General features: G+C 40.5%; 2 protein-coding genes and 1 long non-coding RNA gene across 5 annotated transcripts; all 3 read right to left on the bottom strand.

Moving 5' to 3' along the window:
* Positions 1 to 1,130: 1,130 nt before the first annotated feature.
* On the bottom strand, positions 1,131 to 8,319 carry LOC147179621 (uncharacterized). The gene is made up of 3 exons (XR_015094249.1): positions 8,194 to 8,319; positions 3,513 to 3,683; positions 1,131 to 3,265 (listed from the first exon to the last, which is right to left on the bottom strand). It is a non-coding gene; the product is annotated as an uncharacterized LOC147179621 (long non-coding RNA).
* arl4ca (ADP-ribosylation factor-like 4Ca) lies at positions 4,627 to 7,692 on the bottom strand. The gene has a single exon (XM_086070120.1). It carries the CDS (start codon positions 7,277 to 7,279, stop codon positions 6,695 to 6,697), a length of 585 nt encoding a protein of 194 aa, XP_085926246.1. The 5' UTR covers positions 7,280 to 7,692; the 3' UTR covers positions 4,627 to 6,694.
* An 83-nt stretch (positions 8,320 to 8,402) lies between the features above and the next one.
* sh3bp4a (SH3-domain binding protein 4a) lies at positions 8,403 to 18,041 on the bottom strand. 3 transcript variants are annotated; one of them, XM_086070117.1, is made up of 6 exons: positions 17,897 to 18,041; positions 16,175 to 16,362; positions 14,940 to 15,257; positions 12,955 to 14,867; positions 10,533 to 10,721; positions 8,403 to 9,529 (listed from the first exon to the last, which is right to left on the bottom strand). In XM_086070117.1, exons 2-6 carry the CDS (start codon positions 16,317 to 16,319, stop codon positions 9,305 to 9,307), a joined length of 2,790 nt encoding a protein of 929 aa, XP_085926243.1. In that variant the 5' UTR covers positions 16,320 to 16,362; positions 17,897 to 18,041; the 3' UTR covers positions 8,403 to 9,304. The 3 variants fall into 3 exon arrangements, with proteins under 3 accessions (XP_085926243.1, XP_085926245.1, XP_085926242.1); XM_086070119.1 differs by having other exon boundaries at positions 12,955 to 15,016; positions 15,098 to 15,257; XM_086070116.1 differs by having other exon boundaries at positions 12,955 to 15,257.
* Positions 18,042 to 18,440: the final 399 nt, after the last annotated feature.

Genomic DNA, 18,440 nt, shown 5'->3' with positions numbered 1-18,440 from the left:
GACTAACAACTGCGCTTCACCGTATCCTTCTGCTGGAGCTACTTTATACAATTGAATCGGAAGGTCAATGGTTTCACATTAAAATAAGATATTAACATGTTAAAAAAACGTTTTTTTCATCCACGATGACCGAGTGTACATGTCGAGTGTGGTGCCCAGTTTTATGGATAGCAACTTGCAAATGCATGAAACTTTTGCAAGCATGATATCTTTCCTTAAAAAACAATTCATCTTCTTGAGTGTGATTCAGCAGAATTTAAAAGACATGCAGCTCAGCTTTATGCATTTTGGTCACCATTCGAAGGTCATTTTCTACATCAACTTTATAAGTTTTTCAACTGAATATCTTTGTATGAAGGTAAGCTGTTGTAAGTGTACAAAAAAATTAGTGTTTGGCGTTCATCTAACAACCGCACCAATAGGCCTATGAAACAAAAGAGTAGACCGTGACATTTAACAGTCTCCTGCAAAAAAAGGTCTGAGAGAACTATATTCATATCACCCTGCACGATTGTTGATTTATGTGTTTTGTTATTATTTATCATTTTTCTTGTGTAATTCCTTTGTAGAGAGTGGGGTTTATTTATTTATTCATTTATTATTATCTGTATGTTTTTTTTTTTATATAGGGAGACCGGGGCTACTGTATAAAGGGTCAGGAGTTGTGTAGTGAATAGCACATTGTGAGCTGAGATGACACAACCCAAAGTAAAAATGTTCAACTTCATATATTTTGAAACAGGCGTCATACATAGGCAAATTCTAGCAGCAAATCATGTGGACTCGTTAGAGGAGAGATTTAGGCATCTTGTCATGCCTCAGTCTACTATTACTATAACTAAGTATTAGCCAACATGGTAGTAGTTTAGGGCAACTTGTCTCAGTCATTTTGGAGTTTGTATGGGCCAATGAAAAACACACTTCTGGCAACTCCATTTAAATATGCCATAATTGCCCTTCAGAGTCTGAAGAGTGAAGAAATTGGTTTTGTTTAAAGATCAATGACAAACATTTTGTTCTGGCTGTAAAAACAAACAAACAAAAACAAAACAGGAGAAAAAGGATATTTTTGTTCTTGTTTCATTAGTTGCAAAATCCAGTGTGACATCATATCTCATATAGTGTGACAACTTACCCATTGGTGGGGCAACATGTCACATGTTCACTCCCTCTATTTCAAGTATCTTTATTTAACTTTTTTTCCCCTCACACACATTCCCACATAGACAAGTATAAAAGAGACAACAACCTAAGATAAGAATAAGAAGGGAAAACAAAAAAACAAAACAAAACATAACATTTCACATAGCAAACAATAGCATTCAGAAGTAATAATGACCCGACAGTCTTGAACAACGTTACAACAGAAAAAAGAAAAGAAAAAAAGGTCAATTGGCAGCACATCTCACAGACTAGATCTTATGTAATTTTAAGCTTGTTCTTTGAGTATCATATGCCTAGGGCCACATCGAATCTCACCTCATGATGATATGGTTTGAGTATTATGAAAGTAGGTTAGAAAAGAATCCCAAGTGTCATGGAATTTCCCTTTTGACTTGCCGATAGAGAAACATAACATCTCCAGTTTGAGACAAGACATTATATCCTGACGCTACTGATCAAGCGTGATCAGGGCAGCACCTTTCCACCTCAGCGAGTCGTTCGTCTGGCCAAGAGCATATATCTAATTTGATATAAACTGCCGCGTCGGAGGAAACCGATCAGGGACAGAAAGCTTGACATCCATCCAGTCACTTCTGCTTATCCGGGGTCGGGTTGTGGGGGCAACAGCTCGCTCTCCCCAGCCATTCATTCAACTCTTACAGTGGGGATCCAGAGGCGTTCACAGGCCAACCAGATGACACAGTCTTGATAGCAATACTAAAGCAGAATTAGCACTGTAGACACTAGGTCACCATAGTAAAAGTAGCACATCTGTTTAAAACGTCAGGTTAATTTAAATTTTTGCAGTTCTAGCACCCTCTGGTGGCTAGTTTTTTGGTGCCGTTTAATTTTCAAATGGCATGTTTTGGCCCAACTGTGTTTAAAATCCATGCTAAAGGGACACGTAATATGCTTGGGAACCGAGTCAATATGTGGAGGACTCAACATGTGCATGCATTAGCAAGCATGTGCCTATTAAGTGTTATTAGAGATTTTAGGTTATTTATATGCATTGCTGTAATGTACAAAAGCACAATATTGTTTTTTGTTTTTTTAAGTATGAGCTTTTTTTTTTTGTTACACTATTGTGACTTTTTGTATCGCCAACCTCCCCACTATATTGTGATAATTATCGTATAGTGACCTTCATATCGTGATTATATCGTATCGTAATGTTTTCGTAAGTTACATCCCTAGTAAACACGCCAACGTTAGCCACGGCTGCTATGCTGGTAGCATGACTTATCCATAGTGAAGTGTTAATTTAGCATGAAATGTTATGGGTTGGAAGTTTTAATGCTTGGAATGTACCATTACCAAGAAAAAACAAGGGTGGCAAATGTGGACAAAAGACATGTTGTGTAACTGCAAACTAACTCCCACTTCAAAATCTTGATTGCTAGATTGAGATCTAGGGTCTATAAGGCACAACGGGGACAGCATGGAGAAGATCAACACAACTTAATTTACTCACTTCATAAAAACAACCATCACTGTATTGTAAAAAGTAAAAACCATGTCTTATGCTGAGTCAAGTCATAGAATAAAAATGTGTTTTAAAACAATTTTTAAAAATGGACAGAGAGGGCGGCTTGCTAAATCGCCCCTGAGCCTCCGCTTAGTTCTCGGTACCTCCAGTCACGTCTGGTCCGATCTAAAACTCAACAGCACACCTCTACCAAGACCATCTTTTTTGAAAGGGGGTTGCACCAATGTATGTTTAAAATGTTGGGGTATTACGCCAGAAGATGTTGATAATGACGAAAACCAATTTACAATTTATTGTGCAATTTAAAAAGGTAATATTAAAGCTTTTCCTACATCATGCATGCTCCACCAATGCCCAGATGAGTATGAAGAGCCCTGACTGATTTACTCTGACTGCACCTATCAGCTTTTATTTACCCTTTATAGTAGAGTGTGCGAACCCTCACACTCCACAGTTTCTTTGGGGAGGGGAGGGGCGGAGTTGTTCTTACCTAATTCGAAATCATGTCTTCGTTTGTCAATTGTGGCTGTCGCACCATGAACGAGCCTGACACATGCAGATGTTGCAGTTACGCTTTGGGCCAGAGGTGGCAGCCGCGAGTAATCGACGATCCTTTAAAGAAACATAATGGATTAATCTGGCGAAGCACATCTTCTAAAAAAAAATTAACATCTTCAAAGGAATGTAACACCGCCGAACACAGGACATAGACAGAGGGGTCAAATGTGGTGCGCTATAGTATAGTATGGTATATTTCAGGGAGTCTGTGAAAATACAAGTGTTCTCTTTTGACCTTTGCTAAAATTTCGAAACATGCAGCTTGACTTTCTTCCTACATTTGGATTTGCGGCACTCGTACTTAGCTGTCAGTAAAACAGGCCTCGGGTCTTGGGGCGGCATGGCCCAGTGGTAGAGTAGTCATTTCCATCGGTGAGGTTGTGGGTTCGATGCTCACCCCTGGTGAATATGTCCAAGTGTCCTTGAGCAAGACGCTGAACCCCAATTTGCTCCCAGCGGACCATGAAGCGCCCTGCATGGCAACAGACGACCAATGGCGTGTGTATGTGAGGCCACCATCAATATACTGGTCATCTTCATCTTTATTTTTTTCCCCATAATCTGTATTTCTACTAAGTACTTTTGCAGGACATTGGGCACACAAAGGTGAAAAAAGTACTCACACGTAAAAGTACTCAAACGTTTCTAATGGGCTATTAGATTTGAATTGTTTAACATGAAAAAAAACCCCACAATCAATCAAAAAGCATTTAATTCTCAAAATATTTGTTCAATGCATTTTGCCATCTCCCAGCACATTCGGTTTTGCTGACAATTACGTTCAATCAACTTTCAAGACCTCATAGTGTAACTTTCTGCAGTTCCACTTCATTCGAAACGTGGAAATCCCCAGTCCAGATTTTGATTGGCTGTTTGGCCGCATGAACATGTGACATTCAACTATGAGCAAAGCCAATCTGTTTTTTTGAAAATCCATGTGGCAACAAGACACTTATTGCTCACTGATGTCCAGTAAAATATGTATGGATAATTACACCAATTCTCCAGCCTGCTTTGTTGATTAAGAACTGAATAGGAAGTCATTTTAGAACAAATATGTTAATGCAAGAGGCTTGACAATCAAAATGTTAGAATTCCTCAGTCTAAAAAGTAAACATTTGTAACCAACAGAAGTGAGTTAAAAGTCTAAACCAGGGGTTTCCAAATTTTTCTTTAAACTAATCCAAGCGATTATTTATTGTTTATATGTTTTTCAAAGGTGGTGAGGTAGATAGTTTTGTTTGTCAGGATGGGGGGGTTGTATTCCACTCGTATAGATCCGCCCCTTCACTAAGCAGATTTCCACATTCAGAAATAAATATGTAATAAGATGACATTTTTAAGGCAGTTACTTGAGGATATGTTGTCAAATCGGATCTTGACGCATAGCAGAAAGTGGAAGAAAACATTTTGACTTCTGAAATGCAATTATCTTTATTCATCATTGTAAAGACAAATGTTGTTATGCTACTGCAGTTTGGACCTTGATCTAAAACTTTGCTCAAGCTGTAATGATGAAGAAAAGACATGAAATTATTTGGCACATCACCAGCCATCGTTCATCTTTAGCTTGCATGCAGCATCTTTTGCTACTTGTTGGTTACATTTGGAAGAGATGAAGTGGAAGTAAATGACAACTCCGCCAACAAAAGTGCAAATGTCTCACTGATTGAAAGTATGGCGCTTAAAAATCAGCTTTCACGAGATGCTACAATAACAGTCATTCAAGTTAAAAGGCCTTCAGGCCTCCTTCCATTCATTCCTTGTAGGAAGTCCCCATTAACTCATTCACCGCTATTTACGGCTATAAATGTCAAAAATTCATTTCGATTTCAATTAAGTTTAGCATTTTTTCCCACTTTTGTTAACAAGAGTATGAAAACCGAGATTTTTTTTTTGTAAATTTAGAACAGATATAAAACATTTGTGATTAAGTGTGAGTTAACTAGTGAAATCATGCGATTAATTAAGAACATTTTTAATATTTTCTTTTTCTTTTTTTAAAAAAGAAAAAAAAGAAAATATATATTTTTTAAATCATAATTAATTGCATGACTTCACTAGTTGATTAATCACAAATGTTAATAAAAAATGTCTATGTTTTCAAATGTTAAACTAATTGAAATAGTTCAAATCAATTTTTGACGCCTTTCGCCGTCAATGGCAGTGAATGAGTTAATACGAGGTTTTTTTGTTTTGTTTTTAAGGCTTCAGACCTTGACATCATCTCGTCTTCCTGGAATCCAGGTGCAGGGATCGTCTTTTCTGGGACCCCACGAGACACAAACGCCACGTTCTTGTGTCTGACATCCACAATGGATGAAAGAGGTGCTTATGTTCCCACAGGGTCAGAAGCTTGCAGTCACTGTTCATCTTGTATGTTTAAGATTGCTCATGCGTACGCATGTCATTTTAATTTGGAGGTGGTGAAATGTGTTCCCTGCAAACAAAACATTGTTAAATTGATTTGCAGTGTTTAAGAAATGTAATAGATGTGATTTTAATACCACATCTGCTCCCTTTTAAACAGTAAAAATTACTGATTTTTTTCCCTTCCTATTCTTGTTTTTTTTTTCACTTTAACTTATATTTTATACTTGTAATGTGTTTATTTTTATAAGTTTAATAAAACCAATCAATCAATCAATCAATCAAATATAATAATGCTACACACTTGTTGTAAATAATAATCATAATTATAGATGCAAATATCTGCTGCTCAGCTAAAGATAAAAAAAACACATCCAACTTTATTGCTCAAAAATATCATTGTGTATAACAGTTTCGTATTATGTATTTTATTATATGTTTTTAGCAATTTGATTTATGCTGCTGTAACAATCACTTTTAGGGAGTATCTCTCTCTATAATTTTTTTCTTTAAATGAATAGTTTCGGTAATGATTGATTCACTAATCTGCAGAATCTCTTTAACCAAAATATAGAGTGTAGTCTAGTCTATTCCATTTTGCCTCAGCGAGGATAATCTTCCCTTGTCCACAACCCTGAACAGGCTAAACAGTCTCAAAGATGGATGGATGGCTATTTTTAATATGAATATCAAACTATTATTGCTATACAGGTTTTTTTTAAGCGCTCCATTATGCCGGATGCTCTCCTATGCTGATTTCATGACAGGTGGTCTCGTAAGTATGCACAGACTAGCCCCTTGAAATAATTATTTGCATTTAGCTCATGGGGCTATTTTTCTATTTTTGGCATGACTTAAGATGTCAAATAACGGGGGAAAAAATACTGTTTTAGTAGTTAGATTAAGTTATGCTTAAGGCCCATTGAGCCACCTCAAATTCAGCAACTGACTTTCATGACAGGTGCATGGTCCACTAAATGTGTTAAGCACTAAATAATCGTTTGCATTTAACCCTAGGGCTATATTTGACATCTCTAAATATTCTAAAGGATCATACACACAGACTTGCAATGTGTCCCATGCTGTCAGGTAAATGGAATATTGTTGCTTCCCTCATTGCCTCCTCTTCTTCTGCTTGAGCGATTTCCTCCTCTTGACGATCATCTCGTGCAACTTGTCCATGCCCTCGTGCAGACCCTCACCGATGATGGCGCAGGCGGGCTGGACGTGGTACGGCGTGGACGGGCTCAGTTCGGACAGGGCCAGTTGTTGCTCGATGTCCGCCACGTCCAGAGCCCGCGGCAGGTCCTGCTTGTTGGCGATGACCAGCAGCGGGGTTCCGTGGTTCTCGGAGAAGCGGGTGATCTTGTGCAGCTCGGCCCGGGCCTCCTCCAGCCTCTCGGCGTCCACCGAATCCACGACGTACACGATGCCGTCCGTGCAGCGGCTGTAGGGTTTCCACAGGGGACGAAGCTTCTCTTGGCCGCCGACATCCCAGAAGTGGCAGCTGATGCCCCTGGATGTGCCCGCGCCGCCCAGCCGGATCCTCTCCGTGTTGAAGCCGATGGTGGGCACCGTGTTGACGAACTCGTTGAACCGGAGCCGGTAGAGCACGGTGGTTTTGCCCGCAGAGTCCAAGCCTAGCATGACGATGTGCAGGGATTGGAAGGCTGCCAGGTTGGAGAAACTAGTCCCCATCCTGCAAGCACGGCATGAAGTTGGGGATGGAAGAATGCTGAAACCCCGGGCCGCCTTCGCAGCGGCTCAGGAGGGTGGCGCAGAGGCACTCCGGCAGCCTCAATCTCTAATCTCCTCAACCTCCTTAACCTCCGCATCCCTGCATGGTCGTGGCGTGGCGTCACTCCACGAGCATAGCGACAAACCGCAGAAATGTCACATTATGTCCCCCTCGTGTATCTGCAATGTCGTCGTGCGGAGTTTGCTAACCCACACGAGTGCGTGCGTGACGCGTGGATTAAAAAAAATAAAAAATAAAAAGACATGTAGCCACCAGAATGGTTGCAGTGGGATGGATGAGAATTGATATCCGGTTTCAGGAGCAAACAAAAGAAAAGCCGCATTACCATTATGATGGCTACTTGACAATGGAAAGTCAAATGCTTTTGTTCTGAAATCTTGCGTGCGCTATTTCCTCTGTCCACATCCTATCCGAGACTCCAGATCCTTGCAATGCGGGAAAGGTTTAATTTCACTAGGCAATAGTACCAAACACCCCCCTTGTGTGTTATGGGTTATTATTTATTTATTTATTCTTAATCATGCAATTAAAAACTTTTGTTTTTACCTTACGGCTTGTTTAATTCAAGCGGTCGTTATATTTTTGTAGCCACGAGATGGCAGTGGAGTTTTGTAAGAATGTGGCGCTCGTGGGTCACAACAGAGCAAAGGTCACTCATTAAATTTGGTTTGCAGTGTTTCAGGCTGGATTTACACTACATGGTTCGCAATTATGCAGCCTAAAGAATACAAAATGGAATCGGCCTTTCTCCAAACACAAATATGTTAACTGTCATTGTGACTGCAGAACAAATGTAAACAAATAGATACATATAGGTGTGTGCAAAAGAATATGTTAATAGTTCATTATTTACCTTCTTTATAATCCCATCAAATGAATCAGGGTTAGGGTTTACTAACCCTTTGACTTTGTATCCCATGTAGCATGATTGCCTTCCTTGAGGCAAAATCATCCTTTTATGATATGTGGTGGTTTCCAACTATGATTGTTTATGACGCTGAGGCCAGTTACAGTTAATCGTTTCAGGGACATGATTGAACTCCACGAGGGGGCGCAAATTCACCATACTTTTTTTTTATTTAACCTTTATTTGACCAGAAATATAACATTGATTAAAAAATTATAATAATCAAGGATTGTATTGGCCAAGAGGCAGCAACAAACACGAAATACAGTTACATATTCAGCAGTGAATTTTACAAACGCATTATGAAAAACAAATGCATATTGTAAATTTTCTCTCAGAAACTCTTACATTTAGATTTAAAAGCAGCAGCAGTTTGTCGACATACAAACGCCAATGAGTGACATGCCATGCAGTACACAATAGAAAACGATTATACTTTTTATTTTTATTTTGGGGTGTTCTTATTTTGGTTCTGAATGTGGAAGTGTGATTTGGTTTCTGGTGAATGCAGAGGCTAAGCTATTCTAGTGGGATATAGGGTAGCCGGCCAACCCCAAATCCTGAGAAATCCAAAGCTGTGATGTAGCAGTGTCCCAAAGGTCACTAAACATTTCCCTTTTCCTATTTTATATCAGGTATCATCTCTCAGATAGCTGTGAGGAGGTGACCAGAAAAATATCTTTCTTCAATTTAGCAATGCTGCTCCGATGTCAATGGCGAGCTATGGGCAAAGCTGAATAAAACTGCATCAAATCCTACTCGCCTCACAACCAGAAATCAAATTGAAAAAAGCAAGTGAGTAGTGACTTTTAGGGCACCCTGTTTAATTACTTGATGGATTGGTTTTAGCGTGTTTGACAAAGTCAAAGAATATCAAAGTGGCCCTTGCAACCTTTAATTTTTCTGTATGCGGACCTTGGAGGAAAGGTTTGTTCACCATTAGAAAGGCTCAATACTGCGCTGGTGGAAAAGAGACCTTCCTGGTCACATGACACAGGTCCATGTGTAAGCAGGAGCAAATGCTTGACTGGCCCTGGTCACTGGTAACCACGGCAAATCAGACGGCAAAGTCGCCATAGCCAGTGGGACAGAAGGCGGCACTTCGGAGGATGTCGAGGCAGTTGACGAGGATAAGCGTGCCAGTCAGGTGCTTCCACCTCTTAGTGATTGGGTTCCTCATCTTGTCCAGACCCACATGGAGCTCCTGGATGACATCACGATAGCTGTCCCCTACGTGCGCTGCCCACGTTAACAGGAAGTCGTAGGCTGGTTTCCACATAGACTGGTGGGATCCAGGGAAAGGACAATGTTTATGTTAAACAGAGGCAACTTTGGTCAATCATTAAAAAGAACTTGCTACTGTTCTTGTGTGCACTAGTAAATTTCACCACAATGTCACATGTGACATGAGGTACACAAAGTTGCTAGGAAGAGAGACGCAATGCTGGCTGTAATTTACATTTAGCAGGTAAGTTGATTCAAAAATCCATATGGTGGAAATTCACATATCATTAACATGATCATTAAAGAAATGGGTAATTCATTGACTTTTCTGTTGCTCTTATTAATGGCACAGATGTGCACTTTTGAGTTTTGACACCAATGCTTGGCATGTTACAGAGCTGACATTAGCTAGCAGGCTAGCTATTGTGTTTGGCTAAATTACCCGTACAACTATTTAAAACATCCACTTGATTTATCTTCCTCACCCATAGATTCTGCTGGATTCATTTTGATTTTTAAAGAAAATGAAAAAATAGCTAAATCAGTTTTAAGGTCGATCTGGTGACATAAGCCCAAACACAACACAATTGTCATAGGTTCAAGTTAGCTTAGTCATAGTCAAGTTCACAAACATTATGAAATGGTCCATAATACAGTATTTTCAATAAGCAACAATGACATTGAAGGGCCAAAAGCTTTTAATTTGTTTGTCTATTTTCTTTTCACAAGGCAATCAATATCATCACCCCTCCAGGTAACACTACATACCAACACTTGCCTTGGTCACACATTGCGATGTGTAAACTGATGTGTATGTGAGATTAAATTGGCATTAATTCCCATATATGTAAAATAATTCCCATAATTTTCCTGGAAAGTTTCCAATTTGGAATATTTCCCAAAATACGCAATCCCCAGTAAACGTTCCAGAAAAATTACACCCTTTTGCAACCCTACTTACCTGAATTACCTCTACATTATTTGATGGCTTTGGTTGCCGGCAGTGCAAATAATTTTTGATGTCTGACGTAAATGATAATAAACAAGTAGCGTGTTCTCACCTCATTGTCCAGCACGCCGCTTTTATCACGGTGCGGTGCCTCATAAGCCTCCATCTGCTGTCTGGACACTCTGGCCAGTTTCTCTGCAAGTTCTCTCCAGCGGGATGCCACCTCCACCGCCGTGGTCAGCAGGACAAAGTCCAGAACCAATCTGGCAACAAGACCCTGGCAGTCCATCTTGAGCAAGGCCTGATGGGGTGGCAGGTAGGGTTAAGGAAGCGTGACCTCAAGAGGGCATAACATTGTTTGATGTCAGACCTGATTTGCGATGCAAAATTCCAGGATTATTTAACATTTCCAATGGAAATAGGTTGGTATTTTTGGATGGAAGCAGTGATTTAAAAAAAATTGTTGTGGTTGAATTTTTGAACGTGTTGGATCAGGGGGGATGGTAATATTTAACTCAACATTCATGCTTTTGTTCCTTCATTAAATAATTTTTGGGTCAATAAAATATTAAAAACTGGACTGAAGTTGTACACAAATAAATGTCATGCATCGTATTATTTTGCATGGACTTCTGCTTATGACAAAACAAAATGTTTATATGTAAGCTTGAATATGATGCTTTTCCTAAAATTTCCCTAAATATTACCTCAAATTAGGTTCTTAACAACACATGAAAATGTACAGGAAACCCCCCGAAAATCCTGACACCCACAAGGTTAGTTTTAACTCAATGTCTCCCAGGGAGAGAACGGACTTGGAAAACTCTCTGAGATCGCTTACATGCTTACGCTCTCCTTCTGCCACCTGGCCGAGCATAGTGGCACTCTTCTAACGTGCGGTCCTTAATCTGCTGTTTAAGCTGCATGAAGGCTTGATTCTAAATATAGCAAGACAAACGCATACGCACGTACACTGCGGCATGTGCCCGATGGCCTTACATGCAATGAAACAGCTTTGTTTTGGACAGTCGTGTCATTTAAGCCGGAAAGGATTGGCGTGCAAGACGTCACATGAAACCGGTAACAGTTTCAAAACAAAGATCAGGAGGTCTGAAGAGGCAGAACCTGACCAACAACCAAAAGTTGTTGAGGTTTCCATTATCCTCCGTAATCAGCATGATACACTTAGATGGCGGTCAGTAGTGATCATGCTGATCAAGGAAAACTTTTTATCTGTCTGAACAATTCTCAATGGTCCATCTATACATTTTTAGATGTGTTTGAGTGCATGATTCTGTTAATAAAGGCTTGTCAGTTGTAACCCAATCTGGTGCTTGAAGAGATCTGCCTAACCAGTGTCGGATGCCGCTGCAAGCCTCCTGCTCATATTTCACATGGAAGCACTTGTTGTGAGGAAGGAAGACGTATCATGACAAATTTGATATGATTTTGCAGCTGTTAGTGAGTGTAGTGGGTAGATGAAGAAATAGCATTCACCTTGTTTTTAAGATGAAAAAAAAGTAAACAGATTTTGTGTGTTTCTAAATGAGGTGATGAAACTGATCATGATGGGGGTGCGTCCACTTTCTTTGTCTTCTCTCAGTATCAGTTATCACTTCCCACAACTTTTCATGGGAAAATCCCCATATGGCAACCGGGTTCTGGCCCAAAGCTGCTCACAAATTATAATCCGGCTTCAACAAGAAAGAATGAGAGGCTTGTTTATTGGTCAAGGATTTTCTTTCAGGGACTGGAAATGTTTGATTGAGCAATAACTATGTAAGCCTGGTGATGGTTCCCCCCTCTGAGAGGAAGTTGGAACCACATCCCGAAGTTACTGGGAAACACACATTCCAGGCCAGATAAGGATGAGATCAGGACGGTTTAAACTACAGTCCAAAGCACAGGAATATTGAAATGCTCAACATTGTCTGTGAATTCAGTTTTATTTAAACCTAGATAGTCTCTTGCTGGTAAAAATGAAGACCAAACAAACAACATACTGTATTTACAAAACTATATCCATCAAGGACAAAGTAAAACTGGAGAATGGAGACTGTAGCATCTTTCACAGTGGCCATCTAAGACAGCATTTGCAGCGTTGCTTTTAATATAAGGTACGCATGCGGGATGAGGGGTATCAAATGCAACCCCCTCAATGTGCATGCTTCTGATGTAGTATTAGAACCGTAATAGAGGCAGAATGCTAACAGCCATGACCAGAGTGAAGTTTTACACTTGTGATTCACTGTCCATGCCCCTTTTTGTGGAAAACAATTGCCGCTGTTGTTCCGACCTCACCACACGTCAATGGGGGGATCCTGGATCGACTGTGTAAACACACACTTTGGTTTAGCTAATGTACCGCTCAGATGAATTTCCCCTGAAAGAGTTTTGCCTGTGATGCACTCAGAATGCACTGTGAAAGTCTCTTGTGTGAATTGTGAAGTGTAGTTTTAGAACGTTCCAGATCACGTAAAAGTTACAAAGTTGTTTCACAATCAACTTGTTGCTACGATGACACTTTTACTCACCATCATGAGCTCTCTCTGAAACGACTTCCTCTCCTTGTTCTTCATATTGGTGCACTCCTCTTTGAGTTTCTCCAGAACACATGCTACCTTCTCCGGCTCATTGTCCAACTCGGTCCGACAGAAGTAATTAAGTGACAAGTTCCCATAGCCAAGCGCATCAGCGAACGCCCTCCAGTTTCCCACATTCTCCATCAGAACCGTTCTTACAGAGGCATAAATATATGTAAGAAATTTGCAAGGCTTGAGGATTTGCTCCAGCAGCATCATTGTCGTTAGGTCCGGTCCACACCAATGAATGGGCTTCACCTTTCCCAAAACCAAAACGTTCTTGGCATGGACCAGCCCCATCTTGCCCTGATAGTATCCGATGTACCACTCTTTTGAGCGCAACTGCCCTCTTAGCTTAATCTTCTCTTCACTGAGCAGGGCAATCACATCGCCCTTCTTGTACTCCAGTAGGTAGTTGCTCTTGTGCTGCCGTATTACCGTTTTTATCAGCTTGCCAAATTTTAGGCTGGTGATACAGCGGTCCTGAAATTTGGGGTATTTAGAGGTGATAGCCAGTGGCGACAGGGTGATCTTGTCCATCTCTCTTTTTTTCAAGAATCTCCTTTGTCCCGTCGTCCTTGCTCCAGACTTTGGCGGAGGTTGTGGCGTTTGGATGCAGAACTGGCTGAGGATGCAGTCCAGCGTGTCCTTGACTTGGACCCGAAGAGTAAAGTCTGAGATGATATTGGGGTCATGCGATGACATCATATAAAGGAGCCGGCTGACCTTGCCCAGTTTAAGTTGGAATCCTCGGATCACCCCAGCACCATCGCAGGCTTTTACCTGATAGTTGGATACATTGGGGTACAACCCCACTTGGAGGTCCTGGGGGAACCCCAGCGCAAAATGTTGCTTCCCCCACAGCTGAAGGGTGACTGGAGGGGTGGAGCAAGCTAAGCGACCCACATCGCTCACCAGTAAAGTCTTAGGGGCACAGTCATGCCCAAACACGGCCACGACTGTCTTAAAGAAAGGGTGGATGTGCTTAGGTCCATAAACACCAAGTGTTACCTTTCTCTGCATGTGATCCCACACAGTCATGTTGTGACTGATGTACAGTGACTGCACCACAACCGCCACATACATGCACGGCTCAAGACTGTCCAGGCGTACTTGGACCATGTCCTTATAAACGTAGCAACCGGGAATGGGTGTGTAAGGCCCATCTTTGCAGTCGCTCCGTACACAAAGTACCTCGGCAGAGTGGCCACTGTCCTTGTTAACAGTGACTGATACTTTAATCTCCAAAGTGACAAAAGACTTTGTCTCCATGTTGCTGAGCTTGATCTCCACCACTGGGCTGACAGTGGTGCAACGGTCATTGTTGAGCTCCAAGGGAAGATCCAGTAAGGCTCTCATGGAGATCTGCTGGTGGTCTCCCTGGCATACGTGACCTTCAGGAATGTGCATGGTGATGTTGGTGTCCGGCAGTTGAACAACACCTCCACTGCTATCCAACCCACACACAATGCTGGTCTCAATCGGTTGGGTCTGACCCCACCCTGGACTCTGGCCCAACGATTCCAGGTCATGGCATGACCTGGCCAGCTTTCGGTGGTTCAGCCATGCTGTTCTGAAGTCCTCACGACTCTGGAACTGCTCTGGCGATGGTGCCTTCAAGCCCGTGAAGAAACAAGAGGAAGGTATGGTTGGATTTGATTGTGCATGTAGAACCGAGAGTTGGGAAAGACTTTGGGAACGCTTACTCCTTAAAAGAGGATTATCGCTGTGAAGGTTGGGATAACTGCTGACGCCACTAAACTTGATATTATTGGTGTCAAAGTTGGAGCCACTTGGGCATGCAAGTGTGTCAAAAAGAGTCAAATTTGAAGAGTTTGTTACGCTTGCTTCTTTGTAGTTCTGATCTAAGGGATGTATGACGGAGTTATCAGAAAATGGATGCTTGATTTTAGTTGGAGGGGGATTAAAAGTCTCACCTGTCCACTCTCCTAACCCTTCAAAGTCATTCAGCTCCCTCTCTTCCTCTCCAAGACTGTCAATCATTCCGCTGTCACTGAGTGAACAGTTCCTGAAGTTGATCAGTTTGACATAAGCAGCAGGGATGTATCCCATCTCTCTGTTATTGTGTGCGTACCACCACTCGCCGCCTGACGTGTCCAGAACAAAGAGTCGATCACCTTTGGAGAATTTCAGGGTGGTTAAACTTCTGGGCAAATAATCCTTGATGGCGACCACTTCCTGTGCAGCTCCATAGGAGGCAGATGTGTCCAGTCTTAAGGCACTGGGAGAAGGCACTGAAAGCAAAAGCCAATAATAATAGTTAAATAATATATATGGACATTTTTCATGGTACAAATCAATACTCAATTCTACTATTAGACAGTGAGTGTTTCAGATAAGGTTTTCATGTAAATCTGAATATCTTAGCTGGTCTACTTTGTATCTATAACACTGGTCAACACATTTTGGTGCCAAGAAAGTTTCAATGGTTTTACTTTTTTGTTGTGTCGCTTTTACGAATTGGCTCTAGTTTTGAGATATTCCATACACTCTGTATTTTTGTCTAGAAAAAATGCCAATGATATGCAAATTTTGTCAATAGTGTTCTCTTTATGCTACAACTTTGATGAGGCTGTTGTTGCAAGCATGTCAAACAGGAATCTTTAATTTTTTTTATGCAATATCATGAAAGATTATCGCAGAGAGCTTTTTATATGAGATGTTGAGATGAAACATCTTCATCACCTACAACAGTGTTTGTGAGCTTACATTAGTGTTCTTTAAAAGTGGACGCAAATGCTACAGACACTCTAAAGTCATGTAGTCTTCGCAGAAGAAGGAATGGTTTTAGAACAAAAAAAAAATTCCCCCTTCCTGCATGTGGCCTGGCTTCCTCCAGTTGTAGCTTGTATTCCTTAGCATAAAAAGGGAAAACAATTTCCTTTGAAGTTGTAATTAATTTCATAATCAAAGCACCTCTAAGAAAAAACAACTTTAACAGCAGAGGTGTGCAATTCAACGCATAATGTACTATTTTTAGCTGAGCTCATTAGCGCATATGGAGCATTTGAAGTTCAACCAGTGAGATACTTTGCATAATAGTTTATAGCCACATTGTAACTCAATACTTTTCTATATTTTGTATACCCCAAGAGTCCCTTGGTGTGATGCAATTACAGGGCAAATGAATGATTGTTCACATTGATCGTACCCGAAGAGAACATTTCATGTTGACCTCTGACTTGTGTGAGGCCGACTGGACCCTCCTCGCCGAGATCCACGAGCATCCCCTCAGACTTGCAGCGAGGGAGGAGGTGATTGCTGCTTGTCATGCTGATGATTCGATTGGCAGTCATGAGCGACCCTCATTGGGTTCTTCAATCATTCAATGCTTTTCATCTGTAAATGAATGAGAAGGTGTTTGAAATGGAGTTTTGCATTTACATGAAAAATAACCTTAACCCACTAAACTACAGTGTACATTTTTTTTTTTTAAACTTTCCTTTCGTAACCCTTTGTTACATCGGTGGCAGGAAGGAAGGGTGGTCGGGATTTAATGATTATAAATAACAGCAGGGTGGACATGTTATTATTTTATAATCTGTAAGAATTATTTATCAGCATCCAGATGTGTTTATAAATAGACATCCATCGCAACTGCTTGATAGTTCACAATAACACACTTGTCCCCATTACTGAAATATATTTAAATATATGTGAGAGGGTTTCTGTTTCAGTTGTACGTGTGGCCGTAAAAAAAATCTGTAGTGTCTGTGAAAGCAATTCCTAAGAGAAGAGAGAGAGTTTAAGTAATGTGTGAGAGCTTAGTCATATATAAAGGCAAAAAAAATAAAAATAAATAGTGGGTGTGAATGAAAGAAAATGTCAGTAATGCGTGTAAAATGTTTCTGAAGTGTGTATCAGAGTGTTTCAGTGGTGTGTGTGACAGCATTCCACTAATGTGTGAGGCAATCATGATTTATGTTGGCACTTTCCGCAAATTTGTGGTAGCCACACACACACACTTCTTATTTAGTACATGTGACACATATGTACAGTACATAAGAAGAAGCAGAAGAAGGTGAGTCTTACATGAAGGTGAAAATGAACCATATACAAGAAAGGGCAGAGTGTGTGTTTGGCAGTGTGTGCGTGTAATATAACTGCGTGCGTGTGTTTGTCTTTGCTACATTGTGGGGCCCATACACGTGTGTTTTTCCAGGTTTAACTTCCAATTGTGGGGACATTTTGGTGGTCCCCAGACCTCTTTTTGAGGGTCAAGACTTGGTTTTAGAGTTTAGGTTTGAATTGGGTTATGGTTGAGGTTAGGGTAAGGAATGGGGGTAGGCAATCATTTTTGATGGTTGGGGTTAGGGGAAGGGGCTAGGAAATGCATTATGTCAATGAGATGGCCCCACAAAGATAGTAAAACAAACTTTTGCGTGTGTGTGTGTGTGTGTGTGTGTGTGTGTGTGTGTGTGTGTGTGTGTGTGTGTGTGTGTGTGTGTGTGTGTGTGTGTGGGTGTGTGTGTGTGTGTGTGTGCAAAGTTAAGGATTTTCAGATTACCAGGTGACCTTACTGGCAGGGCTAAGACTTGCTAATTAGCTGAAGCATGAATACGGTATTCATCAAATTCGATTGAATTAATCCAAGGCTGAGTGCGATGGAAAAATTAATGAAAATCTTTATCATTACACTTCACACTCAGTTACTTTTAATTGTAAATACATTTTTAATTCATAGTCATCTCATATTTATAATATTTTAAGAACACTGTGGACTTGTTCTAGCAAAAACAAAAAATAAACATATTTGACTGTAATTATATTATCAGAAGTGGTGGGGGAAGCACATTTCAAATAATTGTAAACAACTGACCACTAAAAAGAACGGTCCATTGTGACAAACTAATAATCCACAATAATTGCTCACCTCAATTTCTTGTTCTTGTTTTTACGTTCCTTCATTTTAAGATTCAAGATAGCAAGGTTGATAGATCAAATGAAATCTCTCTTCCTGGTCCAGAAGTTTCAGTTCACTGGACTGTTTTACACTGGAGGAGACTGCCTGCTGCTGTCTGAAAGTGATGTGGGGGGTGGTGACGTCAGAGCAAGGGTGGAGCAAAGACACGCGCACTCGGGTTGCAGCAACGACTGCAGAATCAACACTTTGATGGTTTTCATACTGACTATTAAACTCGCTATGAAAACTGAAATAATGATTGATTTTATATGAATTAATTAATGTATTTGTTGATTTATTTATTTATATATAATTTATTTGTAAGTATTAAAACAGAAAAAAATATGACAAATTTTGATTCCCCCAAAATCTTTTTTATTTATTAAAAAACAACAACACTATGGAGGTTTCTTCATGTTGGTGTATCAGTACTTCTACTTTTACCAGAATATTTTCCTTTTTTTCTTTTTTAAACACAAGTAAGCTATATGTACTTCTTCACATTTTGCCACCT

The sequence above is a fragment of the Leptonotus elevatus genome, chromosome 2, assembly GCF_054856555.1.
Source record: "Leptonotus elevatus isolate MCC_2025b chromosome 2, RoL_Lele_1.0, whole genome shotgun sequence".
Classification (NCBI taxonomy): Eukaryota; Metazoa; Chordata; class Actinopteri; order Syngnathiformes; family Syngnathidae; genus Leptonotus; species Leptonotus elevatus.
Note: the sequence above shows the minus strand (reverse complement) of the source record. Positions and strands in the feature narration are given on the sequence as shown.

What these genes read in the sequence shown, in the direction of transcription:
- arl4ca (XM_086070120.1), bottom strand. Translation starts at nt 7,279, where the DNA reads ATGGGGACTAGTTTCTCCAACCTGGCAGCCTTCCAATCCCTGCACATC.
- sh3bp4a (XM_086070116.1), bottom strand. Translation starts at nt 16,319, where the DNA reads ATGACTGCCAATCGAATCATCAGCATGACAAGCAGCAATCACCTCCTC. An exon ending in TTCAGAGAGAGCTCATGATG is followed by an intron (nt 10,722 to 12,954) that starts GTGAGTAAAAGT and finishes CCACCCCATCAG; the next exon opens with GCCTTGCTCAAGATGGACTG. An exon ending in GCGGCGTGCTGGACAATGAG is followed by an intron (nt 9,530 to 10,532) that starts GTGAGAACACGC and finishes GGATCCCACCAG; the next exon opens with TCTATGTGGAAACCAGCCTA.